Source organism: Rhinatrema bivittatum, chromosome 5, assembly GCF_901001135.1.
Source record: "Rhinatrema bivittatum chromosome 5, aRhiBiv1.1, whole genome shotgun sequence".
NCBI classification, from domain to species: Eukaryota; Metazoa; Chordata; class Amphibia; order Gymnophiona; family Rhinatrematidae; genus Rhinatrema; species Rhinatrema bivittatum.
The window spans coordinates 87459863-87474225 of NC_042619.1; the positions used below are offsets into that span (position 1 = coordinate 87459863).

General features: G+C 40.8%; 1 protein-coding gene across 1 annotated transcript in view; it reads right to left on the reverse strand.

Annotated features, from left to right (window-relative positions):
* Positions 1-14363, reverse strand: part of MIPEP (mitochondrial intermediate peptidase) — a 375213-nt gene that overhangs the window by 60148 nt on the left and 300702 nt on the right. The window contains exons 17-18 of the mRNA XM_029602546.1: positions 13666-13787; positions 10625-10698 (exon numbers count right to left, since the gene is read on the reverse strand). Of these exons, the coding sequence (XP_029458406.1) occupies positions 10625-10698; positions 13666-13787 (196 nt within the window). The remainder of the gene's footprint in view (positions 1-10624; positions 10699-13665; positions 13788-14363) is intronic.

Sequence of the window (14363 nt, forward strand, 5' to 3'; positions counted from 1 at the left end):
CTCCAAGTTGTGGAAGAGCCTAGACACTTGGCTCTCGGATATTTTCCATAAGTCTATAGCCTTGACTCCCTCAGTGGCTCTCCTTAATTCAGAGTACGCTCAGGGAGACACAGCGCTACATCGATTCATTAAATTGGTGGTCATTTCAGCTCGATGTGGGATAGCATTTCACTGGAAGGATAAGGGGGTTCCTACTTTGATGCAGGTCCAATCCCGGGTGGCTAAATTATGTACTCTTAGCAAGATTACAGCACATAGGCAGAAGCAGTTAGGGGTATTCCAGCGTACTTGGACTCCATACTTAACATGGAAGCAACAACAGCTGCGGTCATGACCCATTTCTTTTGACATCTTTTGACATTTTTCCCTTCATTGTGAGATCCCATGTGCTGACGGGGGGAGGGGTGGGAGTGGGGGGGGGGGGGGGGGTAAAAAACGGGAAACGCAGAGACTGATTGATTGAAAGTTTCCATTGTATTTATTTTATTGTCCATATTCTTATTGTACTTTCAATGCAGACTGTTGATGGTTTTGTATCCTTTGTATTACATTTCTCGAATAAAACTTAAATTTCCAAAAAAAAAAAATCAATAACGTCCTCCTATTATTTAATGCCACTAGAAAAAGTCTGGCTTAGAACAACTCCACAAGAGGTCTCCATATTTCTAATTTTTGAAAATATCACATCTGGTATTGGTGATATGTGGTAGCTGACATCTGTTTGGGGGATTAATGAACTATATATAGTAGATTTTTTTATGACATTTTACTACAAATTCTGGTGCGCCATGGAATTTGTTTCAAGGCAAACAAATCCCCTCCAGTTGCAACTCCATTAGGAAAAACAATAGTTTCACTGACAAAGTATTCCACTTAATGACTTAGGATGGTTTTTTTTTTACTTCTCAAACAAATCTTACAATGACTGTGTTAAGTAAAACAAATTAAACAGCAAGTCCAGGGATGATAGGACTGTCTTATGGAGGAACAGCAGAGGTTCAACCAATGAACAACTTTAAAATGTTTCACTGTTTATAAAACTAGACTCTAAATCAAATGATTTCTCTACCTGAAACAGCTAATATTAAAGAAAAATTAATATCCATGTGAGAACCAGGCTACACTAACTTTTTCAACAAAACAAAACAAAAAAAAAATACCAAGAAATCACTAGAACATCGACCTACCTCAAACATAAAATATATATTAAGAGAAGGTCATTAAAATAGCCTGTAATTTTATTCCATGTCCTCTCATCTTTGAATTATTAATATCTTTTAAAGGAACAGACAACCAGAGACCAGGGAGCACAGCAATGAGTTTGAGACGTGGGAGAGGTAGAGAGAAAACCAGACTCTACAGGTCATTCCTGTGAATCCTTTTAAAAAAAATTAATCAAACCTTTTCCGATAGAAAGGATTTGAAACTCTCAAGGGAGTAGACTCAGGAACAATGTCCAGAAATATTTCTTCTCAGAAAGGGTAAAGGTAAAGATGTATCTTTGAGTTATGAGAATATGCCAGATAGAGAAGCCTTGGCTACTTTTTTTTCAAGAGAAAGTAGATAAGCTGAAAGATGAGTTGGATGTAGGGAAGGAAGATAAAGTAGGTAGTGGGGAGTTGGGAGAAAGTGGTTTAGGAAAGGTGAGTCCCGCTAATTTTGTGGAATTTGATCAGCTTTCACTACTTGAATTGAGATGGTACTTGGGTCAAATGAAGCCATCTTTGTTTGACCCTTGTACCTCTTATTTAATTAAGGGTGTCTCAGATGGAGAGAATTGGATGGTTCATTGAATACTGTCAATACCTCCATTAGGAGGGGAGTATACCTATGATATTGAAGAAGGTAGTATTGACCCCAGTTTTGAAAAATAATTTGCTAGATCCAACGATGTGTAGTAATTTTTGTCCAGAATCAAACGTACCATTTATTGCTAAAATATTGGAAAAAATGGTGAGAAAACAAGTTTCTGAGTTTGTGGAGGAGTCAGAAATTTTAGATATAGCACAGACTGATTTCAGGAAGCGCTATAGTAAAGAAACGGTGTTGGCTTCTCTATTGAATGAGGTCCTCCCTAGATTGTATAAGGGAGAATAAGACTTGTTGCTATTGCTAGATCTTTCTAGTGCATTCGATTTGATAGAACATTCTAGATTGATCATCCACTGTTCTGAAGTTGGGCTTGGGGAAACCATCCTTAAAAGGGTGACTTTTTTTTTTTTAATAAGATCGCATGCAGACAATAGTACAACTGGGCAAGTTTCTACTTGTAGAGAAGTCATGCAAGGTGTTCCACAGAGTTCCACACTCTCGCCACTTTTAAAATTTGTTTTTGGTTCCCATTGGAAAGATCTTTTCGTTTCATCCCTTTCATTTATGCAGCTGTTATCCAAGTATTGACCCCTTTGGAAGAAAAAGAATTAGCAGTGATGTTAAAACTGAAAGAATGTTCATTATCTGTGGCAAGATGGTTAGAGAATGGATTGCTACAGTAAAACAGAATTGTTGAGATTGGGGGCAGAAGTTGAAATGTATTATCCACAGCTACATCATGTGAAGTTGTCCCCAGTTGAGGAGGTAAAATTTCTGTGAATAAAGTTGGATCCAGCTTTAACATTACAAAAGCATTCTGCATTACTAGCAAAGAAGGCATTTCATAGAATAAAATGTATTAATCAACTTTGGCCATTCCTGGACTCGGGGGTGTTGAAAAAGGAAGCTTGTGCACTTGTGCTGAGACTTTTGGACTATTGCAAAGATATTTATTTAGGATTGCCGGGCAGGTTAACCAGAAAATTTCAGGTGATCCAAAAATATCCGGTGGTACTGGGTTGTGCATGGCATGTTCCAGCAGCACCACTGTTAATATTACATTGGTTGCCAACTGCACATAGAAACATAGAAATGATGGCAAAGAAGGACCAAATGATCCACCCAGTCTACCCCCCTGCTTATCAGTTTCCCAGACTGTAAAAGTCAGGACCCTCGGATGCTGTTTGAATCCAATTTCCCCTAACTGTTGCCATGGAAGCAGAGAGCAATGTTGGAGTTGCATCAAAAGTATCAGGCTTAGTGATTAAGGGTAGTAACAGCCACATCAGCAAGTTACCCCTATGTTTATTTGTTCCTCAAACCATAAAAGTTAGGGCCCTCATTTGTTGCTGTCTAAATTCAATTCCCCTTTTCTCACTGCCACTGAAGCAGAGAGCAATGATGGAATTGCATTAACAGTATCAAGGCTTATTTACTGCTCCATGGTTTGGGCCCACCTCAATTTAGAAGTCGGATTCAAGAAAGCATGAATTGAGATCCAATTTAAAATCACAGCTACAGTTACCATCAGTGAAGGCTTTTAAGAAAGTTGGGTTGCAGGATAGAGTTTTTTCCACAGCAATTCCAAAATTATGGAATGATCTCCCTGGTATGTTAAGAGAGGAACGAGATTTTTTGAAATTTCATAAAGGGCTGAAAACTTGGTTGATGAGCAGCAAGAATTGAGTAGAAAAGATGGGATCAGAGCAAAGTGGTTAAGAAGGCGTGCAGCAGGTTCATATCCAGAAATATGTTTAGATTTGTTAGAATGATAATTTAGATTTTAAGATTATTATGATGTTTTAGTTATTTAAACTTATGTTTTTATTGATATGTATGGAATGTTGTTGATTGTACATTGCTTTGAGCAATTTTTTTAATCTGGAAGAATAATTCAGAAATGCCTTTTAAATAAATAAAGGGTGATGGATACATAGAATACCCTCCCAGAAGAGGTAGCGAAGACAAGAATAGCAATGGAATTCAAAAGGGCATGGGATAAACACAGAGGATTTCTAATGTCTACAGGATGGAAATGAAGAAAACCTACTGCTAACTTTAGATTTATTTATTTAGCCATTTTATATACTGTCATTCCAAATAAAGATCACAACGGTTTACAGCATGATGTACCTAATATACATCGACAATTACAATGATTTTAATAAGATCAAACAACATACACATTAAAGATTGACATGTACTTGGGATAAGGTATTTAGATCATTGAATAGTTTCTTAATGACATTGTCCTTGAGGGTGCATGCTCTGTGTTCATGTGATTTTAAGTTAGGTTATAGCCATTTTGAAATAACCATGTTTTTAGGTCACGTTTGAATTTCTTTGTTTCTGGGGTCAGTCTTAGATACTTGGGTAGAGTTTTCCATAGCATTGGGCCTGCTATTGAGAACATGCGGTCTCTTATTTTTGTTAGGTGAGTATTCTGTAATGATGGCACAGCTATTAGTCCTTTGTTTTGAGATCTTAATGATTTCTGTGATCTGTATGATTGTAGAGCTACAGCAACCAAACCAGAGTTGTTAGAATGGATGGTGGAATGTATTAATGTTAGGACTTTATAGTTGATGTGGGCTTTTACAGGTAGCCAATGAAGAGCCACCAGTGAATGTGATTGAATTTCCTTGAACCAGTTAAGAATCTAGCTGCGGCATTTTGTAATAGTTGTAGTTTTTTTTAGAAAACAATTTGTAACATTTCTGAATGGGAGTAACCCGAATGGAGTTACTATCCTTAATGGAAGGCATAGGGGGTAACCTGTACAGAGCGGCAGTTACCACCAAAGCAACTTGCTGGGCAGACTGGATGAACCATTTGGGTCTTTATCATCATTTACTATGTTACTATCAAACGGTATCAAAAGCAGCAGATAGCTAAAGGAGGAGGAGGATGCCACAAAGAAATCACTGGAGACTTTGACAAGAGCAGTTTCTGTGGAATGTAGAGGGCGAAAGCCAGACTGGAGCGGATCCAGAACAGCTTGAAATGAAAGAAAGCCAAGATAAAGGAGGTGAATGGCACATTCATGCAGTTTGAAGGCAGAAAGGAGGAGGGAGCTGGAATGACAGCTAGCAGGACAGGTTGGGTCCAATGAGGGTTTTTTGAGGAGAAATGTGATCTCAGCATATTTGAAAGATAATGGGACAGATGCAATGGAAAGTGATCGATTGAGGATGAGACAAATGGAATAGATTTATTTATTTTATTTTATTTATTTAGCACTTTTACATACCGATTTTCCAGTAACAGAATTACTAATCAAGTCGGTTTACATTCTAAACAATAACCATGACAAGAGGATGTCTTACAATAAACAGGTAAATTGAACTTGGATAAAAATAAAAGGGGTTAACAACATAAAGTAACAGATATGGGGCCTAATGTAGGCTGGAGTTACGAACGGGTGTTCGTATAGATAACTGTAGAGGAATTAGAACGAAGGAACAAGTGAGGAATGGGGGTCAGAGAAGCAAGTAATAAGCATTATACACTTCCAGTCCTCAAGTCATTCTGGCAAATGGGTCAGATTTTCAAAATATCCCTCATGAATATGCATGAAATAGATCTGCATACAATTAAGGCAATATGCATGAAATCTATCTCATGCATATTCATTAAAGATATCCTGGAAACCAGACCTGTTTGTGGTCCTCGAGTAGTGAGTTTGAAGGAGGAGAAAAAAATAGGCAGTTTCCCCCTCAATGATTTCAGAAAAGGAAGAAAGCATGGCTGAAGCCATGGCAGGGACAGCCCTACAGCAAAAAAAACCCCCAAAGTTGCTATGTATATTGAGATAGTTTGATATTATGTCGTGGATGCAGCATAACAGAATTCCAAAAACAGTATTACACATATAATAAATCAATACAAGAATTATACATTTTTAAAAACCAGTGTCAGTACATCCAAACCTAACAAAGCAACCAAATTTTTCATGACTCAATGGCAGACCGCTCTGGATGGGTCTGCTATAGACTTAATTCAGAAATACTTGCGGAGGGTGAGGACAGGACAAGACAAGGTACCCCAGAGTTGCTAAAGAAAGTAATTTGCCCTGTCACAACATTGGTCAGTCTTGAACCAGCATATCTTTATGCAAATTTGGTCATGACCTTCTGCATGAGGCCATCCATAGCAGAGGAATATGAGGCAGGTACTACTAGCTCATCTACTCTAAATGCTCTGCTGCTCTGGAGTAGGCCAGTGAAAAAGCACACTGGAACAACACCACCTCAAAATGGTCACAACATACCAAATAAAGCAAGTGAAGAAACAAGTCAGTCATTTGTAATGGGATTCATGGAATCCAAAACATTGCTTTTCACCTAAGCATTAATTTCTTTATTGTGAAAGATTTGATTAGGTCTTCAACACCCAGGGTGAGAGAGAGAAAAAAAAAAAGGAGAGACCAGCTAAATGGACAGTGAGCCTTATTGCAGATACTCTCTTCCATCTGCACTTTACCATAGAATGCATTATATAAGGGGGAAGTGAAAGCAGGGAGAGGGGTGTTATTGGCCAGCACACTGTGTGGGATATACTCGTGCAGAGGGACTGGAAGTTGGCAAGGATCTTGATGTAATTGCACCAGGTACCATCAGAAATGTAAGTTACATACTTCTCTGGATCAAATCGCCATATGACATCCAGGATGGGCATTTCTCTTAAATTTGTCTCTGGGTTAAAAACTTGAAAACAGACTACTTGAAAAGGGATAGTGTGTCAGTAATTTCATTCTACAAGCCCAGCATATGTGAACCACAACACTAGCACCCTTAATCTCACAACACCCTAGTTTCATGCTGGCATATACTTAATGGCCTCTACCAGCCATAAAATCAGTGGGGAAAAGCAAGTTTATATTCGCGAGTCACTTCTCCCAGATGTATATTGCTACTACAATAGGAAAGAGCTGAGTGATACCCTAGTGAATCACTAGTGATTTCATGCCTTAAGCACTTTTTTACGCTCAGAAAGTAATGCATGCCCAGAGCAGGCGTGAATTTCTGAGCAGCCCCAAAAAGTGCTTTTCTGTACATCCTCCCACTTAATATTGTGGCGATATTAAATCGGAGGAACCAAAAGGTTTAAAAAAAAAAAGTGTGCCGGTGACCAGGTTAGGAAAACACTCAATTAACGAGTGTCCATTTTCCTAATCCGTGGCTGTGCCCAGGTTAGGTAAACGGATGCTCATAAAATTTAGTGTCCATTTTCCTAACCCGCTGACAGTCACTTCTCTCCTGTACACCCTCCGACTTAATATCATGGCGGAGGTCCCAAAGTAAAAAAAAATTTTAAATCGGCCCGTGGCTTGAAAACCGGATGCTCAATTTTCCGGCGTCTGGTTTTCGAACCCGTGGCTGTCAGCGGGTTTGAGAACCGACGCCGGCAAAATTGAGCGTCGGCTGTCAAACTCGCTAACAGCCACCGCTCCTGTCAAAAAAGAGGCGCTAGGGACGCGCTAGTGTCTTTTTACCGTGGGCCCTCATTTAAATACTGAATCGTGTTGCACAGGAGAGTGGCCTGTGCGCTCGCCTGCTCTCCCGCGACTTTTACTGAATCGGCCTGTATGTGCAGCAGCAATCAGTTCAAAAAGGCCTTAAAGACTTTCCCATTTAAACAGCCATATGGTCGAAATTGAGTGCCTTGACTCTCTTCTTCAGGGTTGCGTCAGATTTTGTATATTACCGCAGGTTACTTTTGTAATTACGCCTTGATTTGTTTTGTATTTTTATTATGAATGTGACACAGGCCTCCTTGAAAATAGCTTTTTGACAGTGCGACATTTTAATAAACAAACTAAACCGAAACTGCTACCTTGGGACAGGCATGACAGGGAAACGGTGTAATGTTCTTGCATGACAAGTGAAAGGCCCCGATAAGGGTAGGGAAAGCCAGAATGAAATCCTTCACAAGCAACTCGGCGTCATCCCTCTTAAGGTAATAAGCCAACCAAGTTTTCATAGCTCTGCAATTAACTGTGGACAGGGCCCATGCCATTAGCAATCCAAAATGAGAGGGTCTAAGATCTCTGGTCCATCTAGTATATTGGCAGCAATGTGCCCCCCCCCTCCCACCATAAGAAAAACATGTGTGGCAAAACTTACAGAGGTGTCCAGGCAAACCTGCACACCTGCCTTAGCTTGGGGTTCCCAGACTGATGGAAGGCAGCAGAAAAAGGCCTGTCCTAGCACCTGCCGTGTGCAAAGACTTCTGCACACAGAGTCATCTCTTCAAGTCATAGGTCCAAGAATCTTAAGCCTCCTTTAAGTGCATCTATCCTTGGCCATCTTCTTTCAAAACTGAATGCTGTTGATTTAGCAGGTCCAGCCCCCATGTCACGTATTAGCCCACATGAATGTGTCTACATTTTGAAGCAGAATTGGGCTTTGCTCAGGCTCCTGTTCCACAATCATGTTGGCAAACACATGGAAAGCTGACATGGAATTTTGAATGTTCTTAAGGACCCTGGATTTTTTTCTCTTTGGCACTTGTCTATCTGAAGACATCACACTTTCCCCTATTGATACGTGATGAATGAATTTATTTTTCCAAATCTTTTTGATCTTACGGGAGATTCAGGGCCCCAAACGTGCTCAAGCCACAGAGGAAGTCATCTCAAAGCTGATCAGCATGGTGATAAGAATGTCCTACTGTGCCCCATTCTGAAGGCTACCTTGAGAAATCTGCTGGCCTCTTGTTCCTTTGCGGAGAAATGAGTTTTTGTTTTAGAGGATCAAACTTTGCCCACCATGTATCCTGATCACTTGATGTATTTTTTAAGTGCTTTTATGGCTATGTTTACCATCTTAGCAAGATCTACTTTAGAATCACCATATGAGGACAACTCCATGCTAGACTGCACCCTGCTAGAAGAGGAAGAACTTGGTACTGAACTATACTCACATGAGCACTGTTGAAGGTGGTGAGAAGTGACTCTTGTTGTCCATGCTTGGTGATGGGCTCACATTAGGGGAGTAGTGTTTTCTTTGTAGAATCAGCTGCTATCTTTCATCCTCTGTGGAAACAACTAGTGTCTCACTCTTTGATCAGGATCTATTCTCAGGTGTACTAGTATTAAGGTGTTTGTCACAGTCAATCCATCCCCTACTGCTTTGCCCATCTTCTCACGATATCAAATGTGTCATTTGAGGTCATTGTCTAGAATATGGATGCTTTTCTTCCATGATCCCAATCTGGTAGGATTTGTTTAACATTGGGCACGGCTTTAAGTGTGTAACACCTCTTTCCCTGAGTGTTCAGGGATTCCAGTCTCTTATACCTGGGACAGCTCAACCTGAATTAGCTGCTTTCCCCTAGGCATCTTCAGCAACCGCAAGCAGAGATGGTGTGGGCACTAAGACTGCACAATCTTATTTGCTAAATCCTGGATTTTTGTTTGGTTTGTTTGTGCTGCCCTAATGGGCTGGGTGTGAGGGAAACTTCACTAGTAGAGCAGGCTACTCTCCCTCTCTTTTTAAACTGGCAAATCCCTCTTCTCTCCCTCTCCAGGGATTTGATTAAGTTACCAGAGGTGCTGGACTGCCTGAAACACAGCAGGCAGAAGAGAAAGGTCATCATTCCATTCTTGGGGGTAGAGAGATCAGTGGCAGCAGGACAAGAAGACCTCCAAGGACAGCAGGAGAGTAGAACAGAGGCATAAGGTGGGACATAAAGCAGTTAGGATGAAAGCTCCTCTCTGGTCTCCGTTCATTAGGAGGAAGATGGTGGGGGCATCGGTAACCAGACTAAATAAGCTCTTAGGTCAATGTTCTGCCCCCTCCCCCCATCCCTGCCGCTGGTGGCAGGAAGGATTCTCGCCGCCACAGGTCACTCATTTGGTTGCCCTATGCTGCTTGTCCCTCCCTTCAACCCCCATCCATATTAGGGGATAGGTGAAGAACTGGGCTAGCCATATGAAGCTGCAATCTTCTGTGTGCTGCAGCCAAATTGTAGTCCAGTGATGCACATGAGCCCAGCTCCTTACACATTTCTAAACGAGACCTTTCAAAATGATCTGATGGCTGTGCATAAAACAGACAGCATCACCACAAAGCAAAAGGTACTGAAGATCTAAATAAAGACAACTAATATGCTTCTGACATTTTGTTCATAATTCCAGATGCCTGTGACGGGAAGCATGACGTTTCACTGCACACCTATTTTGAGCACTGAAGAATGAGGTTAGTATGTGGAAAATCATGAATTCTCATTTTTCCCAACAAAATACACCATAAGCACAGTCATTTCCATTGTCTCTCCCCACTGCTGTATGCACTCTAGCAAAGCAGCTGGATGTAGACCACATTGTTCAATGGAATATGCAGCACAGAATGCCAACACTGAGATTCCACCCACTTCATGGTTACTGATCTTACAAGGCTACTGCAGAAAAATGCACTCTTTTCAATGAAATAAGTAATCTGATCTGAACCATTCTTAGACTTAAGTATACTTATAACAGTTTTTACAGACAGCATCAATAAAAAAACAAAACAAAACAGAATCAAACTGCTTCTAGGCTGATGATGATTTTTTTTCTATTTATAATATGGCAAACAACTAGACTGAATTAAAGCAACTCCACCCATATGCTCCCCTGAAATGTTAGTCACACACAAACTCCTTGTTTCAATCAGAAGGCCCAAGACGATAAGAGGTTAAAAGTTCCTACTGCTATCTAGTCACAACAGTTGGTGTTTGCCCAAGGTACATACCAAGAGATTAGCATAAAGTTTAAAAAAGCCAGGAGACCAGAGGATAAAAAAAATCCATTTTTTTTTTTGTACTTTACCTTGAACCATGAGTATGGGTTCTTTTCCACCACCATGTGCCAGCATCTCCCTGCGATAGCGTTCACCCATTGCCCTGGAGGAACAGAAGGTTATTATTACAGCCACCTGCATTCTCAACCTGCTCAGCTTTCGGTCATGGCTGCCCCTGTGGTCTCACGTTTCTTTACAGCATTGACATGGATACAGATTTAATGAAAGCTGCCATCTCCAAACAATGGCTGCTTTCATCAAATATCAATTCCAAAAATGTAGCTCAGATTTTAAATTACATTACACTGAAGGAAGTTAAGATGTATTTGATGTCAAAATATATTCTGTCTTATCTACATTTTGCTAAACAAAGAACTGCTACCTTTTCCCCGTTAGACAACGAAAGTTAATACATTCTTTTAAAACTGCTCAATGTGCTAGTTTGTCAAAGGCATGAAACAGATTACTCATTTCACATTTCTCTCTCTCTTCAAAATAATGAACATTAACTTTAATTTTTTTTAAAGAGACCTGTGGAAACAAACAACCAGCTAGAGAAAAGAATCAACCAATCAGTTCCCATTTATAAAATCCATTTTATATTCAGCTAAATATCTTACTTATAAATCAGGCCGACCACATACATAGGACTATCTCTCCTAGACTATCTGCATGATCCAAACAATGTGGAAGTTATAAGAACAGGAGCTATAATGGAGTGCAGCTGAGCCTCCTGCTCTCTATAAAGCACCACTCATTCCAAGATTTAGAAAAGGCATGTTTTTCAATAGTACTCAGGAGATTCATTGCCAGTAATGTTTTTTGTTTTTTTTTCAATAATAAAACATGCATTCAATGGTTTTGTCCTGGTCCAGCTTTTCAGCAAGTGGTACAATACATATTTTCCTGCCATTAAGTATTAAAAACTGAACTTTGCTGAATGCATAGTTCTTTGAGTTGCAAATCATTTCACAAATGAAGCATGACTGTACCTGGGAATGGTACCAAAACAAACCTAAAAGGAAATCTGGAAAAGTTGTCTTTAACCCCTTTGGCTTTCAGAAATCAGGATGCATTTTTTTAAATCTATAAAATGTAATAATACATGTATGAAAGAGAGCATTTTTTCTGACCGAGTTTTCATAACATTTCAGGAATAAAGTATAAAAGATTTAAAAGTCCACTAGTGAAAGTTTTAGGGAGAGTCAAACATCGTTTTTACGTAAACATTCCCTTTGTAGGAATGAAAACAATTAATCCAAATTCCAATGTGACAGATTTTATGCCTGATTTTGGACTCACATGGCTAGGATTGATTTGACATTTATGGTATTTATAACTCACATGCCTCTAAACACCCAAAGCAAAATTCAACAATAAAATACAAAAAAGCATTAAAAAAGAAAGACAAACTTAAAAAACACATAGCAATATAAAAAATAATACATTAATAAATTAATTCTGGAGTATAACAAAGACGGTCAATATAAAAGGCTAGCAAAGCATTCACAAACAAAAAGTAGAATCAATTAAAGTTTAGGAATCCACTGTCTTACCCATTCCTACAAAAGCTGAAAACACACATCTGTATTAAATCACAGACTGAACAAATAGTGGTTCTGCTACTTCTAGTTTGGGCTTATATACTGCTTTTCTAGTCCACAAAAGGACAACCCCAAACCCAAAATATTTTACTGTAACAATAGTGTACTCTGTTGCTGCTCCTGTCCATCCCGAGAACAAAATTTTGGGGGGCTGGGGGGGAGGGGTGGGAGTACATAGTGGGGTAGATTTTATAAATCTACGCCCGTGCGTACTTTTGCTTGCGCACCAGGCACAAACAAAAGTACGCGGGATTTTATAAGATACGCACGTAGCCGCGCATATCTTATAAAATCCGGGGTCGGCGCGCGCAAGGGGGTGCACATTTGTGCACCATGCGCGTGCCGAGCCCTGCGCGCGCTGCCCATTCCACCCCCCCCCCCCCGCACCTTCCCCTCCCTAACCCACCCCCTTGGCCCTATCTAAACCCCCCCTACCTGTGTTTTAAAAGTTACGCATGCCAGAGGCAGGCATAGCTGGCGTGCGATTCCCCAGCCCGGGACCCGTTTCGGAGGCTTCTGGCACGCCCCCGAAACGGCACCACACCCCCCCGACATGCCCCGAATGTCGCGTCGGCCCCGACACGCCCCCCCTAGCGAAGCCCGGGATTTACGCGCGTCCTGGGGCTTGTGCGCGCCGCCGAGCCTATGCAAAATAGGCTCGGTGCGCGCAGTGGGGTTTTAAAAGGGTTACGCGCATAACTTATGCGCGTAACCCTTTAAAATCTACCCCCAGTATGTATTTCTTCTTTAGCAAGTGCTTCCTCCGACTCCACCCCACCCAACCCTCTCTCTCTCCCCTCACCACACACATTCTTCTTTTTCTCTTCTTGTCCCCGCATCCTCTCTCTTCTTCTCCTAGCCCTCCCATTCTCCCCAACCCCTCCCCACCTCTCTCTCACTCCTCCTCTGCTCCCCAAACCTTCTCACTCATCTAATCACCCTCCACTCTGTTGCGGCAGCCCCTTTTTCTGTCCTTCGAGGCCCCAGCTGAGGCTAAAAACATAGCCTTCTCCTGATGGGGCCCAGGATGGCCTCCTTCCTTCTCCCAAGCCCCAAACAGGCCCAGCAAGGCTGCCACCTTGCCTGCAGAAAATATCCACTTGCCCACATGCGTAGGCAAGTGAAATTTTCAAATCCTGTTTCATCAGCCTCTTTTATAATAAAGTCAACACCTTTCTAAAAACTAACATAAAATCTAACGTCTAGCATATCATATTTTAATGACTGTTTACAGAAGAATATTGGATTTACTAATATAAAATGTAGTTGATATAACAAAACAGATTATTTTATTTCTCACACTAAGAGGTATTTTTGATGCAATCTATAATTGCTTATGTGATCACTTGAGCTTTTAACTTTAGTGGGAACACTAACTGAATCAAAAACTTTGTTTAAATTAGTAAAACGCACACAAGAGCAAGAAAAAGTGTCGTACTGCGTTCTGTATTTTTTTCTGCCATTACCTGTCAAATGGATTCTTCACGAAACACTGTTTCCATACCATAGAGGCTACAGCTCTGGACATGAGGTAGGAGTAATACTTGGCACCATATCCTACAAGATGGCTAAATCTCAACTGCCATGCCTACAATATAGAGAACAGGAAAAAAGATATACAAATACTTGTTATAGACACCTTAGAGAACTCTCAGCTTTGGAAAAGCAAACTATAATGGTCAGACACAAAAACTGGGTTAACAGAATGTAGCAAATGTTGATGCCAGGTTTTGGCTTAAGTTCCCTTGCAAATTTTTTTGCTGCGTATCAGGGAGCACAATATCTAAGTTTTTAATTTCAACTTTTGAATTATCCTTAGGGCTGATGCAATAATTTTCACGGAAAGCAGGCGCTGACTTTTCAGCGCCTGCTTTCTTAATGCACGCATGGCGCCCACAAGGGGACGCCATGCAATATGTAAATTAGGGGGTTGCGTTAGGAAGGAGGTGCTAGGGTCGCTGGCGTGACCTTAGCGCCTCCTTGCTAACGCGACCCGCTGCGGCTGCCGGTTATGAAGATCGACGCCGGTAAACTGACGCCGAGTTTACCAGCGTCGGTCTTCATAACTTGGCGGTCTGCCGAGTTATTTTATTTTTTTACTTTAAAAAAAGTAGTACAGAAAAGCATTTGCATGTGATGAGCGCTATTACATTCACTCCGCGTC